The 18,686-nt window shown below is 69.8% G+C and overlaps 1 protein-coding gene across 2 annotated transcripts in view; it reads left to right on the plus strand.

The window, feature by feature from the left end:
- The window catches only part of TAFA5 (TAFA chemokine like family member 5), a 58,464-nt gene extending 40,470 nt beyond the window's left edge, over positions 1-17,994 (plus strand). For both annotated transcript variants that reach the window (XM_084907527.1, XM_084907528.1), the window contains exons 2-4: positions 122-271; positions 13,479-13,606; positions 17,080-17,994. In XM_084907527.1, coding sequence (XP_084763653.1) covers positions 122-271; positions 13,479-13,606; positions 17,080-17,088 — 287 coding nt within the window. In that variant the 3' untranslated portion in view covers positions 17,089-17,994. The remainder of the gene's footprint in view (positions 1-121; positions 272-13,478; positions 13,607-17,079) is intronic.
- The last annotated feature ends 692 nt before the right edge of the window (positions 17,995-18,686 follow it).

Consider the following 18,686-nt stretch of genomic DNA (forward strand, 5'->3'; position numbering starts at 1 on the left):
ACAGGCTGCCTCAGGCCGCCGGGCGGATAGGGGGGGGGCGCGGGATGGCAGCTTGTCAGGGGGGAGGGGGCGTGGCAGCTGGTCTCCAGGCAGCCGCTCAGCCCACCCTCTGCTCTCGCAGGTCAGCTGGCCGCCGGCACCTGTGAGATCGTGACCCTGGACCGGGACAGCAGCCAGCCCCGGAGGACCATCGCCCGGCAGACGGCGCGCTGTGCCTGCAGGAAGGGGCAGATCGCGGGCACCACCAGGGCGCGGCCCGCCTGCGTGGACGGTAGGAGCCACGGACTGAGAGGGCCACGGGGGCTGCGTGGGGGGGTGCGCCTGTCCCCGATGCCCGCTGGGCCGGGCCGGGGGCTGCCGGTGTCGCCCGGCCCGATGGGCCCTGGGGCGGCGTTGGCTGTGCGTGTGGGTGGGGCGCGGGGGAGGGGCTGGGAGCGGTCCCCAGCGAGCTCTCGGGCCTCACTAGCCGGCAGGCTGGTGTGCCCTGTGCTGCTGTGAGCTGTGTGTGGGGGGGGAGGGGGTGTGTGCTGTCTGCAGGGGCCGCTGTGGTGCCCGAGTGTCTTGCTCCCGTAGTCCCCGCGCTCCGCTCCTCCCGGGGGTCTGGCGGGCGGGCACCCTCGGGCGCTGAGGAGGAGCCGGGAGCGGGTGCCAGGGCGGCAGGCCCTCCCCCGCAGGCAGCTGTCGGAGGGCGCGGTGAGCGTGGCCATGCGCAGGCGGGGAGGCTCCCCGCTGAGGCGGTGCGGAGGGCGGCCGCTTACCTCGGAGAGGAGACACCGTGCTCGGCGAGGCCGTCAGGCGGTGGCTGTTGCTGAGCTTCAGGGCGGCAGGGGTGTGTCGGAAGAGTCGCAGAGTTTGCTTTGCAGGAGGCAGTCCGCACATGAGCTGGGAGGGGTCCTGTCGGTGTCTTTCCGGAGCCTGTGCACAGGCTGAGCGCAGCGTCTGGGGTGCTCAGGAGGGGCCTGGCGGGCGGGAGGGCACTGTCTCTGATGGAGACCCCGCGCTGTGCGGACCGCAGGGAGGAGGGCACGGAGGCTGTGGCGGGGAGAGTGGCTCCCCGGCCTGCGGGGGGGCAGGGGCTGTGTGAACGGGGAGGTCCCGTCGTGGGGCCAGTCACTAGGGCCTCTCGAGGCGTGGGGGCCACGGCGGAGAGGGGAGGCCTTCCCGTCCTGTCGGCGAGACGCGCGGCCACCCTCGGGAGCGGCGCTCGGGGCGTCTGTGGGAGCGGGGCCCCTGAGGGGCGTCTGTGGGAGCGGGGCCCCCAGGGCGTCTGTGGGAGCGGGGTCCGTGGGAGCGGGGCCCCCGAGGGCGTCTGTGGGAGCGGGGCCCCCGAGGGCGTCTGTGGGAGCGGGGCCCCCGGGGGGCGTCTGTGGAGCGGGGTCCCCCAGGGCGTCTGTGGGAGCGGCGTCCGTGGGAGCAGGGTCTGTGGGAGCGGGGCCCCCGAGGGCGTCTGTGGGAGCGGGGCCCCCAGGGCGTCTGTGGGAGCGGGGCCCCCAGGGCGTCTGTGGGAGCGGGGCCCCTGAGGGGTGTCTGTGGGATCGGGGTCCCCGAGGGCGTCTGTGGGTGCGGGGTCCCCGAGGGGGAGGGTCTCCGGGAAGGCGGTGCCCGGCAGCTGTGAGGGCATAGCGGGCGTGTCTGCCGTGGCGAGGCCGCTGGGTGCGGGTGTGGGTGTGGGTGCGGGTGTGGGTGCGGGTGCCGTGGTCCCGGGCGCGGAGTGCAGGGCTGTGCGTCCCCTGGGGAAGCACCGGCAGGTGTGTGTGTCCTGGGGGGGTGGGGGGGGTGATGGCGCTTCGAGGTGGGGAAGGCCAGCTCCTGGCCCATCTCGCCCGCGGCTCCGGCTCCGGCGGTGCGGTCTCCGAGCTGACGGCTCCTTCCCGGCCCGGTGGGGGCAGGGGGAGGCGCACACAGACCCAGGCCCCTGCCTCCCCTCCCGGCCTCATTAGCGCCGAGAGCTGCGCGGGCGGGGTCACGGTGGAGACTGACTTAATTGGGGTCTGTTCGTCCGCACACACGGCTGCGCCCCTCTCCCCGAGCCCCAAATTAGAGCCTGCCCGCCCGCCGGCGTCCGGGGAGGCCACGCCAATTAGCCGTTTCTGCTCTGTGGGCACTTTCCGGCGGCCACTAATCTAATCCCCGCTCCTCCGTGTTTCCGCTCCGTGAGCACCATCTGTTCCCTCGCGCGCGGGCCCGTCTGCGAGAGAGGACACGGCCACGCCGGCGGGCGGGTCTGGGGGGCCGGGTGCGTGGGGATCCACGCTGGCTCCGTGGTTAGGGACACGGCCACGCCGGCGGGCGGGTCTGGGGGGCCGGGTGCGTGGGGATCCACGCTGGCTCCGTGGTTAGGGACACGGCCACGCCGGCGGGCGGGTCTGGGGGGCCGGGTGCGTGGGGGTCCACGCTGGCTCCGTGGTTAGGGAGACGGCCCAGCGGCCTCTGTGCCCGGCTCATCCAGGTACCGATGGACTCGCTGGCTGTTCCCTCACGCCCGTGTGCGTGGGGTAAACGAGGTGCCACGTGTGGGGCAGGAGCAGCGGGGGGCTGGCCCCCGAAACAAGGCTCAGCTGCCAGGAGAGGAGGCCACAGGCCCTGGGGGGGTGGTTCCTTGAAGGACCTCCCCTCTCCCAGACCCGGGAGGCAGTTCCTGGTTCCTCAGCCCAGGCCCGGCCATGATGGGACCCGGCCCCTCGGAGGGAAAGGCCGGGGCGGGCAGCCGGCACCCCCGTCTGCGGGGAAAGCGGTGCCGTCAGCACTCAGCAGAGTGTGTGGGTGTATGTTTAGACGTGTGTGTGTGTGTGTGTGTGTGTGTGTGTGTGGTGGGGCGTATGTGCATGTATGCATGTGTGGGTGTATGTTTAGACATGTGTGTGGTATGTGCTTGTATGGTATGTGTATGGTGTGTGTGCGCGCGCACGCGTGCGTGGGCATGTATGTGTGTGTATGGTGGGTGTGTGCGTGAGTATGGTGCATGCTTATGTGTGTGTATGTTTAGACGTGTGTGTATGGTGTGTGTGTGCACGTGCGCATGAGTGTGTGGTGTGTGCATGTATGTGTGTATGTTTAGACATATGTGTGTGTGTGTGCTTGTATGGTATGTGTATGGTGTGAGTGTGTGTGTGTGTGTGCGTGCTCGCACGGGTGTGTGTGTGTATGGTGGGTGTGTGCGTGAGTATGGTGTATGCGTGTATGCGTGTGTGGGTGTATGTTTAGACGTGTGTGTGTGTGGCCTCTGGCAGGTCCGCGGAGCTCCGTGCGAGGCCCAGCCCATGTGGCTCCGTCCCGGTTCGCCTGCTCTCTGGCCCAATAGGCCCGCCCCGCGCTGCCCCGGCTCGCGGTCACAGAACCGTGGTGAGATGCTCAAACACTGAGAACCGTGGGGAGATGCTCAGACACTGAGAACCGTGGGGAGATGCTCAGACACTGAGAACCTTGGTGAGATGCTCAGACACAGAACCGTGGTGAGATGCTCAGACACTGAGAACCGTGGTGAGATGCTCAGACACAGAACCGTGGTGAGATGCTCAGACACTGAGAACCGTGGTGAGATGCTCAGACACTGAGAACCGTGGGGAGATGCTCAGACACAGAACCGTGGTGAGATGCTCAGACACTGAACCGTGGGGAGATGCTCAGACACAGAACCGTGGTGAGATGCTCAGACACTGAGAACCGTGGGGAGATGCTCAGACACAGAACCGTGGGGAGATGCTCAGACACTGAGAACCGTGGGGAGATGCTCAGACACAGAACCGTGGGGAGATGCTCAGACACTGAGAACCGTGGGGAGATGCTCAGACACAGAACCGTGGGGAGATGCTCAGACACAGAACCGTGGTGAGATGCTCAGACACAGAACCGTGGTGAGATGCTCAGACACTGAGAACCATGGTGAGATGCTCAGACACAGAACCGTGGTGAGATGCTCAGACACTGAGAACCGTGGGGAGATGCTCAGACACAGAACCGTGGGGAGATGCTCAGACACTGAGAACCGTGGGGAGATGCTCAGACTCGCGGCCGTTACTGAGGGCGCTGTCTGGGGTCGCCCGGAGCTGGCGTGGACACCACGGCGCTGCCGCCCGCCCGGCACCGGGGGAGCAGGCCCCGCGCCCGGGGAGGAGGAAGTGAAGAAGCGGAGCCTGAACCCAGGAAACCAGGGAACCGAGCGCCGTTCCTCCAAAGACAGACGGAGTGAGCCGTTTTCATTCGGACCGAATAACAGGAGAGGAAGCGTTTCTAAGCTCACACTGTGAGGCTGGTGTTACTCCAACACCCAAGTGTCAGGCAAGGTCTCGCAGTAAAAGCACAATCTTGTGAACGGAGGCACGGATCTCGCCACAGGAGATGGCGTCCAGCCCGCGCCTGCCGGAGGGGGTCAGCACCACAGGGGCGGGGTCCTGGGGGGGGCCTGGAGGGGGTCCCGGGGGTGGGGTCCTGGAGGTGGGGGTGGGGTGGGGGTCCCAGGGGTGGGGTCCTGGGGGTGGGGGTCCCGGGGGTGGGGGTCCCGGGGGCGGGGGTGGGGTGGGGGTGGGGCGGGGGTGTGGTGGGGGTCCTGGGGGCGGGGTCCCGGGGGCAGGGGTGGGGTGGGGTGGGGGTGGGGCGGGGGGGTGGTGGGGGTTCTGGGGGTGGGGGTCCCGGAGGTGGGGGTCCTGGGGGCAGGGGTCCAGGCGGGGTCCCGGGAGTGGGGGTCCTGGGGTGGGCCGAGCAGCTAGCAGGAGAAATAAACTTGGAAGGAGGACCCGCACTCGCCGGCCGGCCTGACCTTTGCAGGAGCCCGGGGGACACGCACTCACACGCAGAACCCACACGGGCGCCCAGCAAGGCTGCAGGGCACAGTCGATCTGCGCCATCGAGCGATCGATCGATCGATCTGCGGAGTCGATGGCGCTCGGAAGCGGCTGCGTTTACAACAGCCTCAGAGGACAGACGGGGACGGGGAGCAGGGACGCCCCGCTGCCCGGAGCACACGGCGTCCGCGGGCGGAGCTGCCGAGAGCCTCCCGCGGCCAGCGGCCCCCCCCCCGGCCCTCCGCAGCCGGGCCGGACAGGACAGCCCTGCGTGTCTCCAGCACTGCCCAGGGCCCTGCCCTTCAGGCCTGGCACCAGCTGACACCACGGCTCAGCGCAGAGAGCGGAGCCGTGTCCCTGAGAGGAGGGGGAGAGGGGACGGGGGAACATGGGGCCACCAGGGCCCCTGGATCCGAGCGATGTCCCTCTGCCCTTGATGGTGTAGAGTCCAGTGCGCTGAGTGTCACCGCTGCTTAGACGTTTCAGTCAGCTGGTGGGGAGGGGAGTGTGGGGAGGGGTGTGTGGGGAGGGGAGTGTGGGGAGGGGCGTGTGGGGAGGGGCGTGTGGGGAGGGGCGTGTGGGGAGGGGTGTGTGGGAGGGGTGTGTGGGGAGGGGTTTGTGGGGAGGGGTGTGGGAATTCGCCCCTGGACTCGGGAGCTGTTCCCCCCACATGAGGGGGCCCGCGGCTGCAACTGGACCGTTAGCAGGGATGCCCTGAGCCGGGCCGGCACTGCCTCGGCCTCGGTCCCCGGGGCCCTGGTCCGTGGAGGTCCCGGGGGGCCAGGGTCCCGCACAGGGGCCTGCCCGGCGTCCCCGGGGCCCTGTTCCGTGGAGGTCCCGGGGGCCAGGGTCCCGCACAGCGGCCTGCCCGGCGTCCCCGGGGCGACCTTGTGGAGGGAGAAGAGGCTGCAGCCCAACCTGCCCGCCCAGTGGCTTCTGGGCCGAGTCCCAGAGATGGTCTAGGGCACAGGACACACAGCCCCCCTCCCTGAGCTTGGCCCCTCCTCCCTGAGCTTAGCCCCTCCTCCCTGAGCTTAGCCCCTCCTCCCTGAGCTTAGCCCCTCCCCCTACAGTTTAGCCCCTCCTCCCTGAGCTTAGCCCCTCCCCCTACAGTTTAGCCCCTCCTCCCTGAGCTTAGCCTCTCCCTGAGGCTTAGCCCCTCCTCCCTGAGCTAAGCCCCACCTCCCTGGCCTGGGCTCTGGGTGAGGACAGACTCAGAGCCAGGTCCTTTGTGGGCGGCCCTGGTGAGGGGCGAGCTGGGCCCGAGCCCCCACATCCCCCCCACACCTGGGAGCACAGCGGAGTCCACGCCCAGAGCAGGCCGCCTTTGATGAGCACAGCCCTCCCGCTCCTTTGATGTTTCCAGAGATTTCAAACTACATTAGACGCGACAGAACACCGCGCAGCGGGGCCCGGAGGGAACCTGTGATTTCGATCTGAGCACGGCTTTGATCATGCGATGGTGACGGGGAGCGTGCTGCCCCCCTCCGGCTCTGGGCAGGACAGAGGGCTGCTCTGCTGGTTTTGGGGTGCACGGGGCTTCAGGGTGCACTAGGTTTTGCGGTGCACCGGGTTTTGGGGTGCACCTGGTTTCCGGCGGGTGCACTGGGTTTCAGGGTACACCGGGATTTGGGGTACTCCGGGTTTTGGGGTTCATTGGGTTTGGGGGTACACCTGGTTTGGGGTGCACCGGGTTTTTGGGTGCACTGGATTCTGGGGTGCATCGGGTTTTAGGGTGCACCAGGTTTCGGGGTACACCAGGTTTTGGGGTACACTGGGTTTCAGGGTGCACCGGGTTTCAGGGTACACCGGGTTTGGGGTGCACCAGGTTTCGGAGTGCACTGGGTTTCAGAGTGCACCGGGTTTTGGGGTACACCAGGTTTTGGGGTACATTGGTTTTCGGGGTGCACTGGGTTTTGGGGTACACCGGGTTTCGGAGTACACTGGGCTTTAGGGTGCACCAGGTTTTTGGACACACCAGGTTTTGGGGTGCACCGGTTTTCAGGGTGCACTGGGCTTCAGGGCGCACCCAGCTTCGGTATGTACTGGGCATGGCCTCCTTCCTCCCCTTTTCCAGCTCAGAGGGTGGGAAGACACACTCCCAGGCCAGGGACCTGCTGGGAGCGCGGGGTGCCTTCTAGAAAGATCCGTCCGCTCTCTGGGCAGCAGGTTCCCGCAGTGAGTGAGCGTTGGAGAGACCAGGCGGTGACGGAGCCGCAGCTGTGCCGGCCGAGCGGCTCCGCGCCGAGGTGCTGGGTGTCTCCCAGGTGCCGGCCCCGTGGGGAGGACCGGAGGGCCCGACCGGGGCCACCCGACCGGGGCCTGAGCCGCCCGACCTGGGCCGAGCCGCCGGGCGGCCTCTGTGGCCACGGGAGGACCGGGCGTGGCTGGAGCCTCGGCCCCGTGGACGGGTGTGTGCTCACCTGTGGTCTGTGCCCGGCAGGGCGGGTGGTGAGCAGGGGCCAGGCAGCCCGGTGGGTGTGGAAGGGAGGGAGGGAGGGAGGGAGGGAGGAGGAGGAGGAGGAGGAGGAGGAGGCTGTGTCCGCACGGGGCTTCTGTCCACAGAAGCGGAGCGTCAGGTCATTCTGAGTCTGGAGTCATGAACACGCGGCTGCGAGTGCGTGTGCGTGTGCATGTGCGTGTGTGTGTGTGTGCGCGTGTGAGTGTGTGCGTGTGTGTGTGTGTGTGCGCGTGTGAGTGTGTGCGCGTGTGTGAGTGTGTGCGCGTGTGTGTGTGCGAGCGTGTGTGTGCATGTTCAGGTGGACACGTGTGCTCTTCATTAGGTGCTGCCTTCTCCCTCTCTGTGGCCTCCCGGCTGCGGTCACCCCCGGACGGAAGGGCAGTGGCTCCGGGCTGCGCCCCTCTGCCCCCTCGGCGGGGAGGGCGCCCGGCAGCACACGGTCAGGCCTGGAGCTGGGGGTCAGGCACACGGTCAGGCCCGGAGCTGGGGGGTCAGGCACACGGTCAGGCCCGGAGCTGGGGGGCGGGGGGTCAGGCACATGGTCAGGCCCGGAGCTGGGGGTCAGGCACACGGTCAGGCCCGGAGCTGGGGGGTCAGGCACACGGTCAGGCCCGGAGCTGGGGGTCAGGCACACGGTCAGGCCCGGAGCTGGGGGGTCAGGCACACGGTCAGGCCCGGAGCTGGGGGGTCAGGCACACGGTCAGGCCCGGAGCTGGGGGGCGGGGGGCCAGGCACACGGTCAGGCCCGGAGCTGGGGGTCAGGCACACGGTCAGGGCCGGAGCTGGGGGGCAGGGGGTCAGGCACACGGTCAGGCCCGGAGCTGGGGCAGGGGGTCAGGCACACGGTCAGGCCCGGAGCTGGGGGGTCAGGCAGGGCTCCGGGGCGGGACCGGCCCCCGGCTTTGGGAGGAGCCAGGGGTGACCTCCCAGGCACCGTCCCCGGAATGTGGCGCTTTACCGACTGCAGACGGCGCTCCTGTCCGCATCGGTGCGGCCGGATCCATGTTAATGCGATTAGGTGATCGCCGCTGCCCGCAGTGACCGGCCGCCCGCAGTGACCGGCTGCAAGGTGGCAGGAGGGCCAGAGACGGGGGCGGGGCCCAATTAGGAGGGGCAGGGCCCAGGGAGGAGGGGCGTGGCAAGGGGAAGGGCCTCAGAGGGGCGTGGCCCAATTAAGAGGGGCAGGGTCCAGGGAGGAGGGGCATGGCCAGGGTGGGGCCCAGGGGGGAGGGGCGGGGCCCTCAGAGAGGGGCGGGGCCGGGGAATGGGCGGGGCCAGGGAGGAGGGGCTTCCTGGCTGAGCTCCCTGTGTCCTGACCATCCAGGCCTGGCCCTGGGCCCCGCTTCCCGAAGCTCCATGAGTTCCATCCAGGAGCCTGATGTCAGAACCGCCTCCCCCCACCAGGGGATGTGGGTGCGAGCCGGTGGCCAGCCTCTGCACAGACCGGGCTGCAGACCCCAAGGCCCTCGGCCACCGCCGGCTGCAGAGCTGCCCCTGTCCCCGAGGCGCCGCCCCCACCGGAGACAGGAGGTGCCCACAGCGCCCCCGTCTGGGAAAGGCCGAGGGAGCCCCTCCCCTGTCCCTGGGCGTGGCGTGGGCGAGGGGCGTGCTGCAGGCCGGTCTGGCGGTGGGCGCGGCTCTCCTGGGCGCGAGGGGCCTTGGTTCACACCAGGAGCTACTGTGGAGGCTGGCGACGGAGAGGCCGGAGCCAGGCACCTGCCGGCAGGGCCTCTCCCCGGGACAGTCACCCCCTCACGGCCAGAGACTGACCCCAGCGCCGCTCCTGTGGCCACTGCAGCGGGAGGGGCTGCCTCTAGGGGCGAACTCCGTAAGGGAAGGGGTGTCCCCGTCTGAGTGAGGGGGGGCTGTCCCTTCCCACAGAGAGGAGGCCTCCCCCTGACCCGGAGTCCCCACCCCGCACGGAGCCCGGTGCCCCCGAACGAGGGGCCTCCCCGCCCACGCTGACTCACAGCGGCCGCCTCGCCCTCCCTCCCGCGTCAGCAGCTGCTGTCGTTTGTGGGAATCGGCGGGTTTCTCCCTCTCCCGCGTTCCTCAATCCCGATGGCCGAGGGGCAGGCCGCTCGGACGCCCTGTGCTCCTCTCCTCCGAGCTGCGTGCCCGCTGGCGCCCTCGCCGCGGTGCCCTCCGAGGAGCGCAGACCGGGCCTGCGAGCCGCGGCCGCCCGGGACCGTTCCCGCCGCCAATGCATCACGCTAATCAGAGGCCGTCTCGGAGATTAATCCATTCCACTGTAACTATTTAAAGGAAAAATAATTACCGAGACTGTTCTCACTCAATTATGCTGCCCGGAGTTGTAGGAAGAGAACGCAGTCCCGTTTGAAGGCGTAATCTGGGTTCTGCGGGTTTTTCTTTTCGGAGATGCCGGAGGTGCGGGGCGTGGGGAGAGACAGGCCCCTCTTCCTCCTGCTCGGGGGTATGGGGTGGGGTGGGCATCTCCTGTGGCCGGGCCCCGGAGCCCGGACCCTCGGGCGGCCCGGACCCTCGGGCGGCCCTGGGTGGGGCCTCCCGGCCGCCCTCCGGCAGCAGCACCCCGGCCGCTGGCCCTGCTCCGAGGCCCGTGGGCTCCCTCCCCGTGGAGCCGAGCATGGTGGGCGTGGCCTGGGTTTGTTTGCGTTTTCCGGACCCGTGACAGCCAGCCCTGCGGGCGGGGCGGGTGGACACGAGCCCCCCTCCTCCCCCAGGGCCCTGCACCCGGCACCGGCCAGCACCGGCCTGGCCCGTCCTCCTGGGTTCGCTCCTGATTCTCCTGGGCCCAGGGAGGGCGGCCGCCTCAGGATGGTGGCTCTGGGGCCACCAGTGCCCTCTGACCTCCGCCCCCTCCCCCCCCAGCTGGTACCTGAGCTTCTGGAGCAAAAAGGTGGGGGCCAGGGCCTGCTGAGCCTCACAGGGTGTCTGCAGGGGGCCTGCCTCCATCCTCACGCGGTAGATCCTTCCGGAACCCTGGGCGTGTCGGCCCCGCTGTGACTGGGTCAGCGAGTGTGTGTGTGTGACGTGCGTGTAGCCGTGCTTGTTCAGTGTCGACGCCCCTTTTCCATGAGTCGCCGGACCCCCGTCGGCGATCCGGGCGGCTGGGACGGCCCTGCAGGCCCCCGCGGAGGACCTGGTCCGGGGCTGTGAGGGAGGCAGCCAGCTCCCGCCGCCGCCGCTCGGTTCCGGCCGCCTCGTCTTTCCGAGCTGCCAAGTAAAGTAAGCAGATTCCTGTTAATGGGAACGAAGAGGCAGCTTGTCCCCCGGGAGCCCGCAGCCCGAGCAGCCAGGCCTGGGCGTGTGGGAGCCGCTGGTCCCCGAGCGCCCGCCTCCCGCACCCCTGCCCGTCCATCTGCCCAGACCATCAGCAGCCGCGGCCGACGTGTCCCGGGAAGCTCAGAGCCACAAGGTCACCCCGGCCCCCGCCCTCAGGTTTGGGGTGAGGGGGTCGGGAGGACCAAAGGGATGGGGCAGCTACACCACTCCAGTGCTCCCTGCACACGCCCGTGTCCTGGTCCCCACACGCCTGCTCCCTGCACACACCCGTGTCCTGGTCCTCACACGCCTGCTCCCTGCACACGCCGTGTCCTGGTCCCCACAGGCCTGCTCCCTGCACACCGGTGCTCCCTGCACACGCCGGGTCCTGGTCCCCACAGGCCTGCTCCCTGCACACCGGTGCTCCCTGCACACGCCGGGTCCTGGTCTCTCCGGCAGGTGACTCAGGCGGCTGGCGCAGGCCCTGGGGTGGGTGTTGCCCAGGAGCCCTCCTGGCCGAGGACAGGCCCCGGAGGCCCTGCTGCCCGTGTCCCTCTCGGCCCGCGGCCCCGGGGCTGCCCGGAGAGTGCGCCCCCCGCGGAGGCCCCGCTCGGCCCTCCTGACGGCCCCGCGGCGGCGGCCGCCGGTCCTCAGCCTCGGCCACGGAGCCGGCTGAGGGAGGGCCCCGCCCCAGGCTGACCTCCGTCGTTTTATTGTCATGTTGCAAGAATATAAGCAAGTCCTCATTAGACGACAAACTGCAATACGCTGAGACCCGTTTAAAAATTAACGCGAACACGACAACAAAACCAATAGGATCCAAACGGCAGCATCAATTTTACAGGCGACGCTGCCGCAGACACGGCTCTCACCGGCTCCCGCAGGGCCTCCTGCCCGACGGGGCCATGGGGCGGGGAGTGCAGGGCAGGGGGTGGGGGTGGGATGTGGGTAGGAGGCACAGGGGTGGGGGGGCGGGGCGGGGGTGCAGGATTTGGGGCAGGGGGTGCAGGGGTGGGGGGGCGGGGCGGGGGTTCAGGATTTGGGGCAAGGGGTGCAGGGGTGGGGGGTGCGGGGCGGGGTGCAGGGGTGGGGGGGCGGGGCGGGGCGCAGGGGTGGGGGGCGGGGCGGGGGTTCAGGATTTGGGGCAGGGGGTGCAGGGGTGGGGGGTGCGGGGCGGGGCGCAGGGGTGGGGGGGCGGGGCGGGGGTGCAGGGGTGGGGGGTGCGGGGCGGGGGTGCAGGATTTGGGGCAGGGGGTGCAGGGGGGGGCGGGGCGGGGGTTCAGGATTTGGGGCAGGGGGTGCAGGGGTGGGGGGTGCGGGGCGGGGTGCAGGGGTGGGGGGGCGGGGCGGGGGGCAGGGGTGGGGGGGCGGGGCAGGGGGTGCAGGGGTGGGGGGCGGGGCGGGGGTTCAGGATTTGGGGCAGGGGGTGCAGGGGTGGGGGTGCGGGGCGGGGCGCAGGGGTGGGGGTGCGGGGCGGGGGTGCAGGATTTGGGGCAGGGGGTGCAGGGGGGTGAAGGTGCAGGATGGAGGTGGGGTGTGCACGGTTCCCCGGACGTCCCACAGGCCCTGGCGCTGGGGGTCCCATGTCTCCCCGGAGGCCTGTTCCGGGGAATGGCTGCTGCGAAGGGCTGGTTCTGGGAGCTGGGGGCCGGGGAGGGGCCCAGAGCCCCCACAGGCCCTCACGAGGGGCCCTGGGAGCCCAGAAAGGGCCAGGTCCCCCGGCGGCCGAGCCCCGGGTCCTCACTGGGGAGAACCATGAGGCACGCAGGCCAGTGCCTGTGCGTGTACGCGGGCGAATGTATGCATGTGTGGACGTGTGTGCGTGGATGTGTGTGGTGAGCGGACATGTGTGGCATGTGCATGTGTGCTGTGTGGACGCGTGTGCATGTGTGAGGGGGCGGGGAGGGGGAGGCCAGGCTGGGCTGGTCCTGGGGCTGCACTGTCCTCTCAGAGGCCCGGGCGGGACTGACCTCTCTCCCGGGGCCTGGGGACGGCATGGGGACAGGCTGGGGGGCCCAAGCTCCCGGCCAGCCGTGGGGCCCCCGGGCTGTGACGCACGGTCGGCTGTGAGCGCCGCCCCGGCCTCAGCCCGGCCTCAGCCCGGCCCGCAGGCTCAGCACGGCCGCCTCCGGACTCGCTGCCGGCCAGAGCGGCCCGGGGTCCGGGCGGGGGAGGACATGAAAGGCCCTTTGTCCCGGCGGGGCCGGGGCCGGGGCTGTGCCTCCCCCAGGAAGTGGGCGGGCGGGCGGGACCAGCGCCTGGGCAGATAAAGGCGTGTGTGAGCGTGGCCTGCAGCGCCCCCTGCAGGCTGGCCGCGCACGCCTGTGCTCAGTGACGCTGTGTCCACTGCGTGTTCATTTTTCAAACACACCCACCGGCCCGCTGTGTGCCGGGCTGCACGCCTGGCTGCGGGTGCAGGTGGATGTACGTGCACATGTGTATGTGTGTGCACACGTGCTGTTTCACACGTTGGTGTTTCTGTGTTTACATGTGCACACACCTGTTTGTGTGCATTTTGTGACGTGTACGTGTGTGTGTGTGTGTGTGTGTGTGTGTACACGTACCATGCAGCCAGGCGCTGTGGCTGAGGCAGGACAGGACGCGGCAGGACATGGGGGCACGCCGTTGGCGTGTTGGGTGAGGGGCAGGTGCGTGAACACGGTCCATTCTGTCCTCACTCGGACCCGGCTCCCCGGCTCCCCCGGTGCCTGAGGACCCGTCCCTGCTGCTCCCCGTGGGCGCGGGGCCGGGCCGTGCGGTGTGCGTGGCTGAAACGCCACCCGGCAGCCGGTGGCACCCGCCGGGGGCTTGGGTGCTGAGCCCTGCGGGAGCCGGGCTGGGGAGCCGGGCTGGTGGGGGTAGCCGGGCTGGTGGAGAGAGCCGGGCGGGGGGGGGGGGGGCCTGAGCTGGTGGGGGGAGCTGGGTGGGGGGCTGGTGGGGGGAGCCGGGGGGTGCCTGTGCCGGTGGCAGCACTGACGCTGTCTCTCCCGCAGCTCGCATCATCCGGACGAAGCAGTGGTGTGACATGCGGCCGTGCCTGGAGGGCGAAGGCTGCGACCTGCTCATCAACCGCTCCGGCTGGACCTGCACGCAGCCCGGCGGGCGCATCAAGACCACCACGGTGCGCGGGGCGGCCGGCGGGGCAGGCGGCGGGGGGGCGGCCCAGCAGGGGCAGGCTGGTGCGGGGGCCGCCCGGCGGGGGGGGCGCGGCCATCCTGGGGGGCAGGCGGGGGGGGGAAAGGCCGTCCCGGGGGCTGGCGGGGGGGGGCCGGCCCGGCGGGGGCAGGCGGGGGGGGGGGGTCTGGCCATCCTGGGGGGCTGGCGTGGGGGGGGAGGCCGTCCCGGGGGCTGGCGGGGTTGGGGGGGCCCCAGCCGCCTGGGGGCACTTGGGGCCGAGTCCGGACGGAGGCCTCTCCAGTGGCAGCCCCAGCGCTGCGTCCGCCTCCCTTTGCCTGAAGCGGCCGGTCTGTGCCGATTCACACCTGATCGGAGGCAGCCGCCCGGGGAGGAACCCTCCTGGGTCTGGGCTGTCTGAGGCCAGAGAGGACGGTGCACGAGGGCTGGCCGGCCTCTTCCCCCCCCCCCCCCCCCCGCCCACCCTCCCCACTCCTCACCGCACCCTGCTCTCCCCGCCCCTTTCCCACCGCACCCCTCCCTCCTCCCCCCACCCCACACCCGTTTGGCTCCACACTGGATGCTGGGGTGCAGGATGGACCCCCCCGGCCCCCAGATCTCGGGGAGCAGCACCCCGGGACACCCTGCACGTGGCCCAGCACTTAGACTATAGGGGCTGCCCCAGCTGTGTGGCTCAGTGGGTAGAGCGTCGGGCTGTGGACTGAAGGGTCCCAGGTCCCACCCCCTGAAGGGGGGACCCTCCATGAGCGCCTGCCTGCCTTTAAATCGCCTGGTTTCTCAATGAGGAAGAGTGAAAACGAGTGACCGGAGCAGTGAAGAAGCCGCCTGAGAGAGAAAGAAGCAGCAGAGGAGGACAGTGAATGGAGGCGCCGGGTCGGCCGCTGCCTCAGGCGAGGCTGTGGGAGTGGGTCCCCGCCTCCCGCGCCTGGGGTTCGGGTGTGAGCCGGACGGTGAGCCCCGGGAGACGGCGACGCGGGGTCGGCAGGCGCTGGACACGTTCACCGCGCCCCCCCCACACCCTGGCTCGCTGCCCGGGTCCTTTCGGCCAGAGGGCCCCCCAAGGTGGACAAGGTCACGGCAGGTCACCTCGCTCAGCACAGCGCCCTCGGGGCCCGTGCACCTGCATTGTGTTGGGGGTTGGCGATAAATCGGGGGACCCGCCCCTGGAATGTGCACCCCCCATGGCGGCGGCGATGGGTCTGTGTCACCTGAACCTGAGAGAATCACAGCGGCTGCGTCCTGCCGCCCTAGAGGAGCCGCCACGCAGCCACGAAGCCACGCCGCCACGCCGCGGTCTGTGGGAGTGGAAGTCCGTTTCGATGTCTCAGGTCGGAGGGGACAGACCCAGCAGGACACGAAGGAGAAGCTCAGGGCCCCGGCGGACACCCTCTCAGTGCTCAGCATCGAGGACCGCGGACCTGCCGCCCCCAGGCAGAGGCGGGGCCTGGGGGGCCGGCGCCCCCGGAGGCCCGAGCCCACGGCGGGGAGCAGGCCCCTCCCTCCTGGGGCCGGGTCACCCCGCGGCTGCGTTGGGGAGACGGCACAGCAGCCGCCTGCAAGCTCGGCGCGAGGACACGGCACCGGCGTCGCCGGCAGATGCCGGCAGGTGGTCCCCAGGCCCCGGAGGACCCGCAGAGATGCCGTGAGATGAATCCCCATGCGGACACGAGGCCCGCCTCCGCCGGCGTTCGGCTGTGAGCCGTGCGCATACACACAGGCCGTGGCCCCGACCAGAGTCGGCCACGTCGGCCCCCCGCCCGCTCTTGTCAATAAAGTTTTATTGGGACACGGCCCCTCTGTTCACACACAGATCCTCGGAGGATGCCCAGCAGAGTTGTGGCGGGAGACGTGAAGGCAGACATATCCCACCTGGCCCTCCCTGCCCGCGTGCCCCGGACAGGATGGAGCAGGGCCGCAGCCCGGCCCCGGCGTGTGGTCGGCAGTGGGGGGGGGGGGGGGAGTGCCGGTGGGAGGTGAGCAGGGCCCCCCCCCCCCCCCCCGCGGCCCTCAGGAGGAGACGCCGTAGACCTGAGGTGGGCAAACTCATGCGTCCACAGAGCCAAACATCAACAGGACAACGATCGACATTCCTTCTGAGAGCCGGAAACAGCTTCTGCGCATGGGCCACGAAATTTCCAGTGCACTGTACGTGCGCGCCCCCACGTGGCATTTTGTGGAAGAGCCACACCCAAGGGGCTGAAGAGCCGTGTGGCTCGTGAGCCGCAGTTTGCCGACCACGGCCGTAGACAGAGGTGCCTTCCGAGTTCCGGCAGGTGTGGGGGCAGCCGAAGGGCTCCGTTGAAGAGAGCGGCGCGGAGAGCGGGCGGAGCAGCAGTCACACCTCGGGCTGCTGCGTGGGGAAGGTGGTGCCGCTGAGATGAGGGCCCCTTGGGGGTCCCTCCGAGCCGTGACCGGGGAAAGGGAAGCCGGCCGGGCTCACACAGGCTCAGCAGGCCCTGTGCGGCCGTGGCCGGGGCCGTGGTCCCGCGATGAGGCCCCCGCGCTGCAGCCCTGAGCAGGCTGGGCGCAGCCTCAGGCAGAGCAGCCGGGAGCCCAGCCAGGACCGTGGTCAGCAAACTCACTCATCCACAGAGCCGAATGTCAACGGCACAAGGATTGAAATTCCTTCGGAGAGCACATTTTTTAAACGTAAACTTCTTCTAACGCCACTTCTTCAAAATAGACTCGCCCAGGCCGTGGTGTTTTGTGGAAGAGCCGCACTCAAGGGGCCAAACAGCCGCACGTGGCTCGCGAGCCGCGGTTTGCCGGCCACGGTGCCCGGGGCACAGAGGCCGCGGCTCCGAGGCCGCGAAGCCGTCCTGCGCTTGTCAGCGGGCTGCCTGGCGGGCCGGGCGGGGCCAGAAGCCAGTGAGGCTTCGGGGCGGGCGCAGCCCCCTGCGGAGCTGGCGGTGACCTGGCTGAGCGGAGAGCACGCAGCCCGTCTTCGCTGGGGTCAGGAGAGGGCGGAACCCCGAGGCTCCTTCCTCAGGGCTGGGCCAGCGGGACACGGGCTGGGCCGGATCCCGTGAGACTGAGCTGGCCCCCTCCCGGACCCGCCTGCGGGGGGACAGGCCAGAGCACCAGAGGCACCTGAGGGGCCTGGGGGTCGGAGCCTGGCCGAGGTGCAGGTCCCCGCCTGCTGGGGCTGGTGAGGGTGCCCGGCCTCACGGGTGGGTCTGGGGGACCCCCTGTGACGGGGCAGGGGGCCGGCACCGCACACACGGAGAGAACAGAATCGCGGCATGAACTCGGGGTTGCCTGGGGTCTCCGGGCCAGGCCGGGAGGGGCTTGGCCTGGAACTCGGGGCTCCGTCTAGTTTCCGTCCTGGCGGTCAGCGGGCAGCTGCTGAGGGCTGCCCCGCCGGCGGCCTGGGGCTGTCTCCGAGGGGTCTCCGGGGCTCCCGTCGCTCCTGACGGGCTTGGCCTCGGAGCCTGACTGCTCTCTCCTCTCCCCCCGCAGGTCTCCTGACAGACGCCGGCCCACAGGGCAGAGGGCCTGGGCACCCGACAGGCCGCCAAACCCCTCTGCCATCGGCGCCTCCGTTTCTCACAGCCCGACCCGGACGGACGGACGGACGGACAGCCGCGTCCCGGGCCTTCTGAGCAGAGTCTCCGGCTGCGCGAGGAGTCCCGCCTGGGACGCAGTGGGGGTGCCCCAGGCCCCCCACCACCGGCCTCGCCTGCCTTCCCGGCCAGACCTGGCTGCGCCCCCCGTCGAGGAGCCGGACGAGGAGGAGGAGGAGGAGGAGGAGGAGGAGGAGGAGGAGGAGGAGGAGGAGCCCTGGGGCTGCAGCCGGAGGCGGACAGCCAGCCTGGAGGACGGACTGGGCGCCCGGACTGCCCGAGTCGCTTCTATTTTCTTACCTGCAGTTCACTCGATAGACCAAAGAGCAAATCTGTTTTAACGCGGACTCGCCCCAGGCCCAGCCCGGGGCCAGGGGGCGGGCACGGACATGCCGGCGGCCCCGGCCCCGCCCTCGAACACTGCGGCGCCCGAGCCGGGCGGCCTCGGAGGGCGGAGGTGCCGCTGCCCTGCGGGACGGCCGTCCCCCCGCGGACTCCGGCCGCGTGCCCCCGCCGAGATGGACTGACCGTACTAAACCCTCCTAACCACTAGCCACGCCTCGTCGCCCTTCGCCGGACGCCGGTCTCCGCCGCATGCTGGGCCTCGGGGACGGTCGCTCGGTGCCGTCCGCCGGGGGCAATGGAAGGAAGCGGAAGTAACCCTGTTTGAGAGAATCATTAAATGTATTTTGCAAAGCCTAAAGCTATATATTTAACAGTTTTTATATGTTGTATATTTGTAGGAAACACTATTTAACCATGAATGTGGCCGCCCTGGGCGCGGGGCCCGCGGGCGGCCTGAGGGTTCGGGGCCGGGGGAGCTCCGGGGCGGGGCGGGGCTGGGGGCCAGGGCGTGACGTCACGCGTGGGTTGATGTGTGCTTGGCGCCTGGCTCGCTTCCCGTGTCCCTCCCGCCGGCGTCTGTCTCGGCGCCGAGTGGACCATCCTCTCCCCTGTCCTGGTGGGCGGTGCCCCTTCTGACCCGGCACAGACTCGGGGGCAGCGGGCACCTCCTCGGTCGGCTGGTGCGGAGGTCGGAGGTCGGGGCGAGGGCACAAGGCAGGCGTCCGTCCCCCAGGCCTCCCTCTGGGGGTCCCCGGACCCCCTGGATGGCATCGGTCCGGTTTGCCCTGAGCCCTTTTTATGGTTAATTCTCACCCGAGGACATGTTTCCCTTGGTTTTTAGGGAGAGAGGGAGAGACAGAGAGAAACATCGATGTGAGAGGAACACATCGATGGGCTGCCTCCTGCCCGCTCCCGGCCAGGACCCGGAGGCCACAGCTGAGGTACGTACGTGCCCTTGACCGGAATCGAACCCGGGACCCTTTGGACTGCAGGCCGACGCTCTACCCACTGAGCCACACGGGCCGGGGCGGGACGCTCCTGGCTCTTCCCGGCCGCCCTGCGCCAGCCCCTTCATTCCCCTGCGTTCTGGTGAAGTATATACTACCTACGAGTCCATTAACAGGAGTATTATGCTAGTTCTATGCTACTAAAAAAAGA

The sequence above is a fragment of the Pipistrellus hanaki genome (assembly GCF_964339955.1).
Source record: "Pipistrellus hanaki genome assembly, contig: SUPER_3_unloc_1, whole genome shotgun sequence".
Classification (NCBI taxonomy): domain Eukaryota; kingdom Metazoa; phylum Chordata; class Mammalia; order Chiroptera; family Vespertilionidae; genus Pipistrellus; species Pipistrellus hanaki.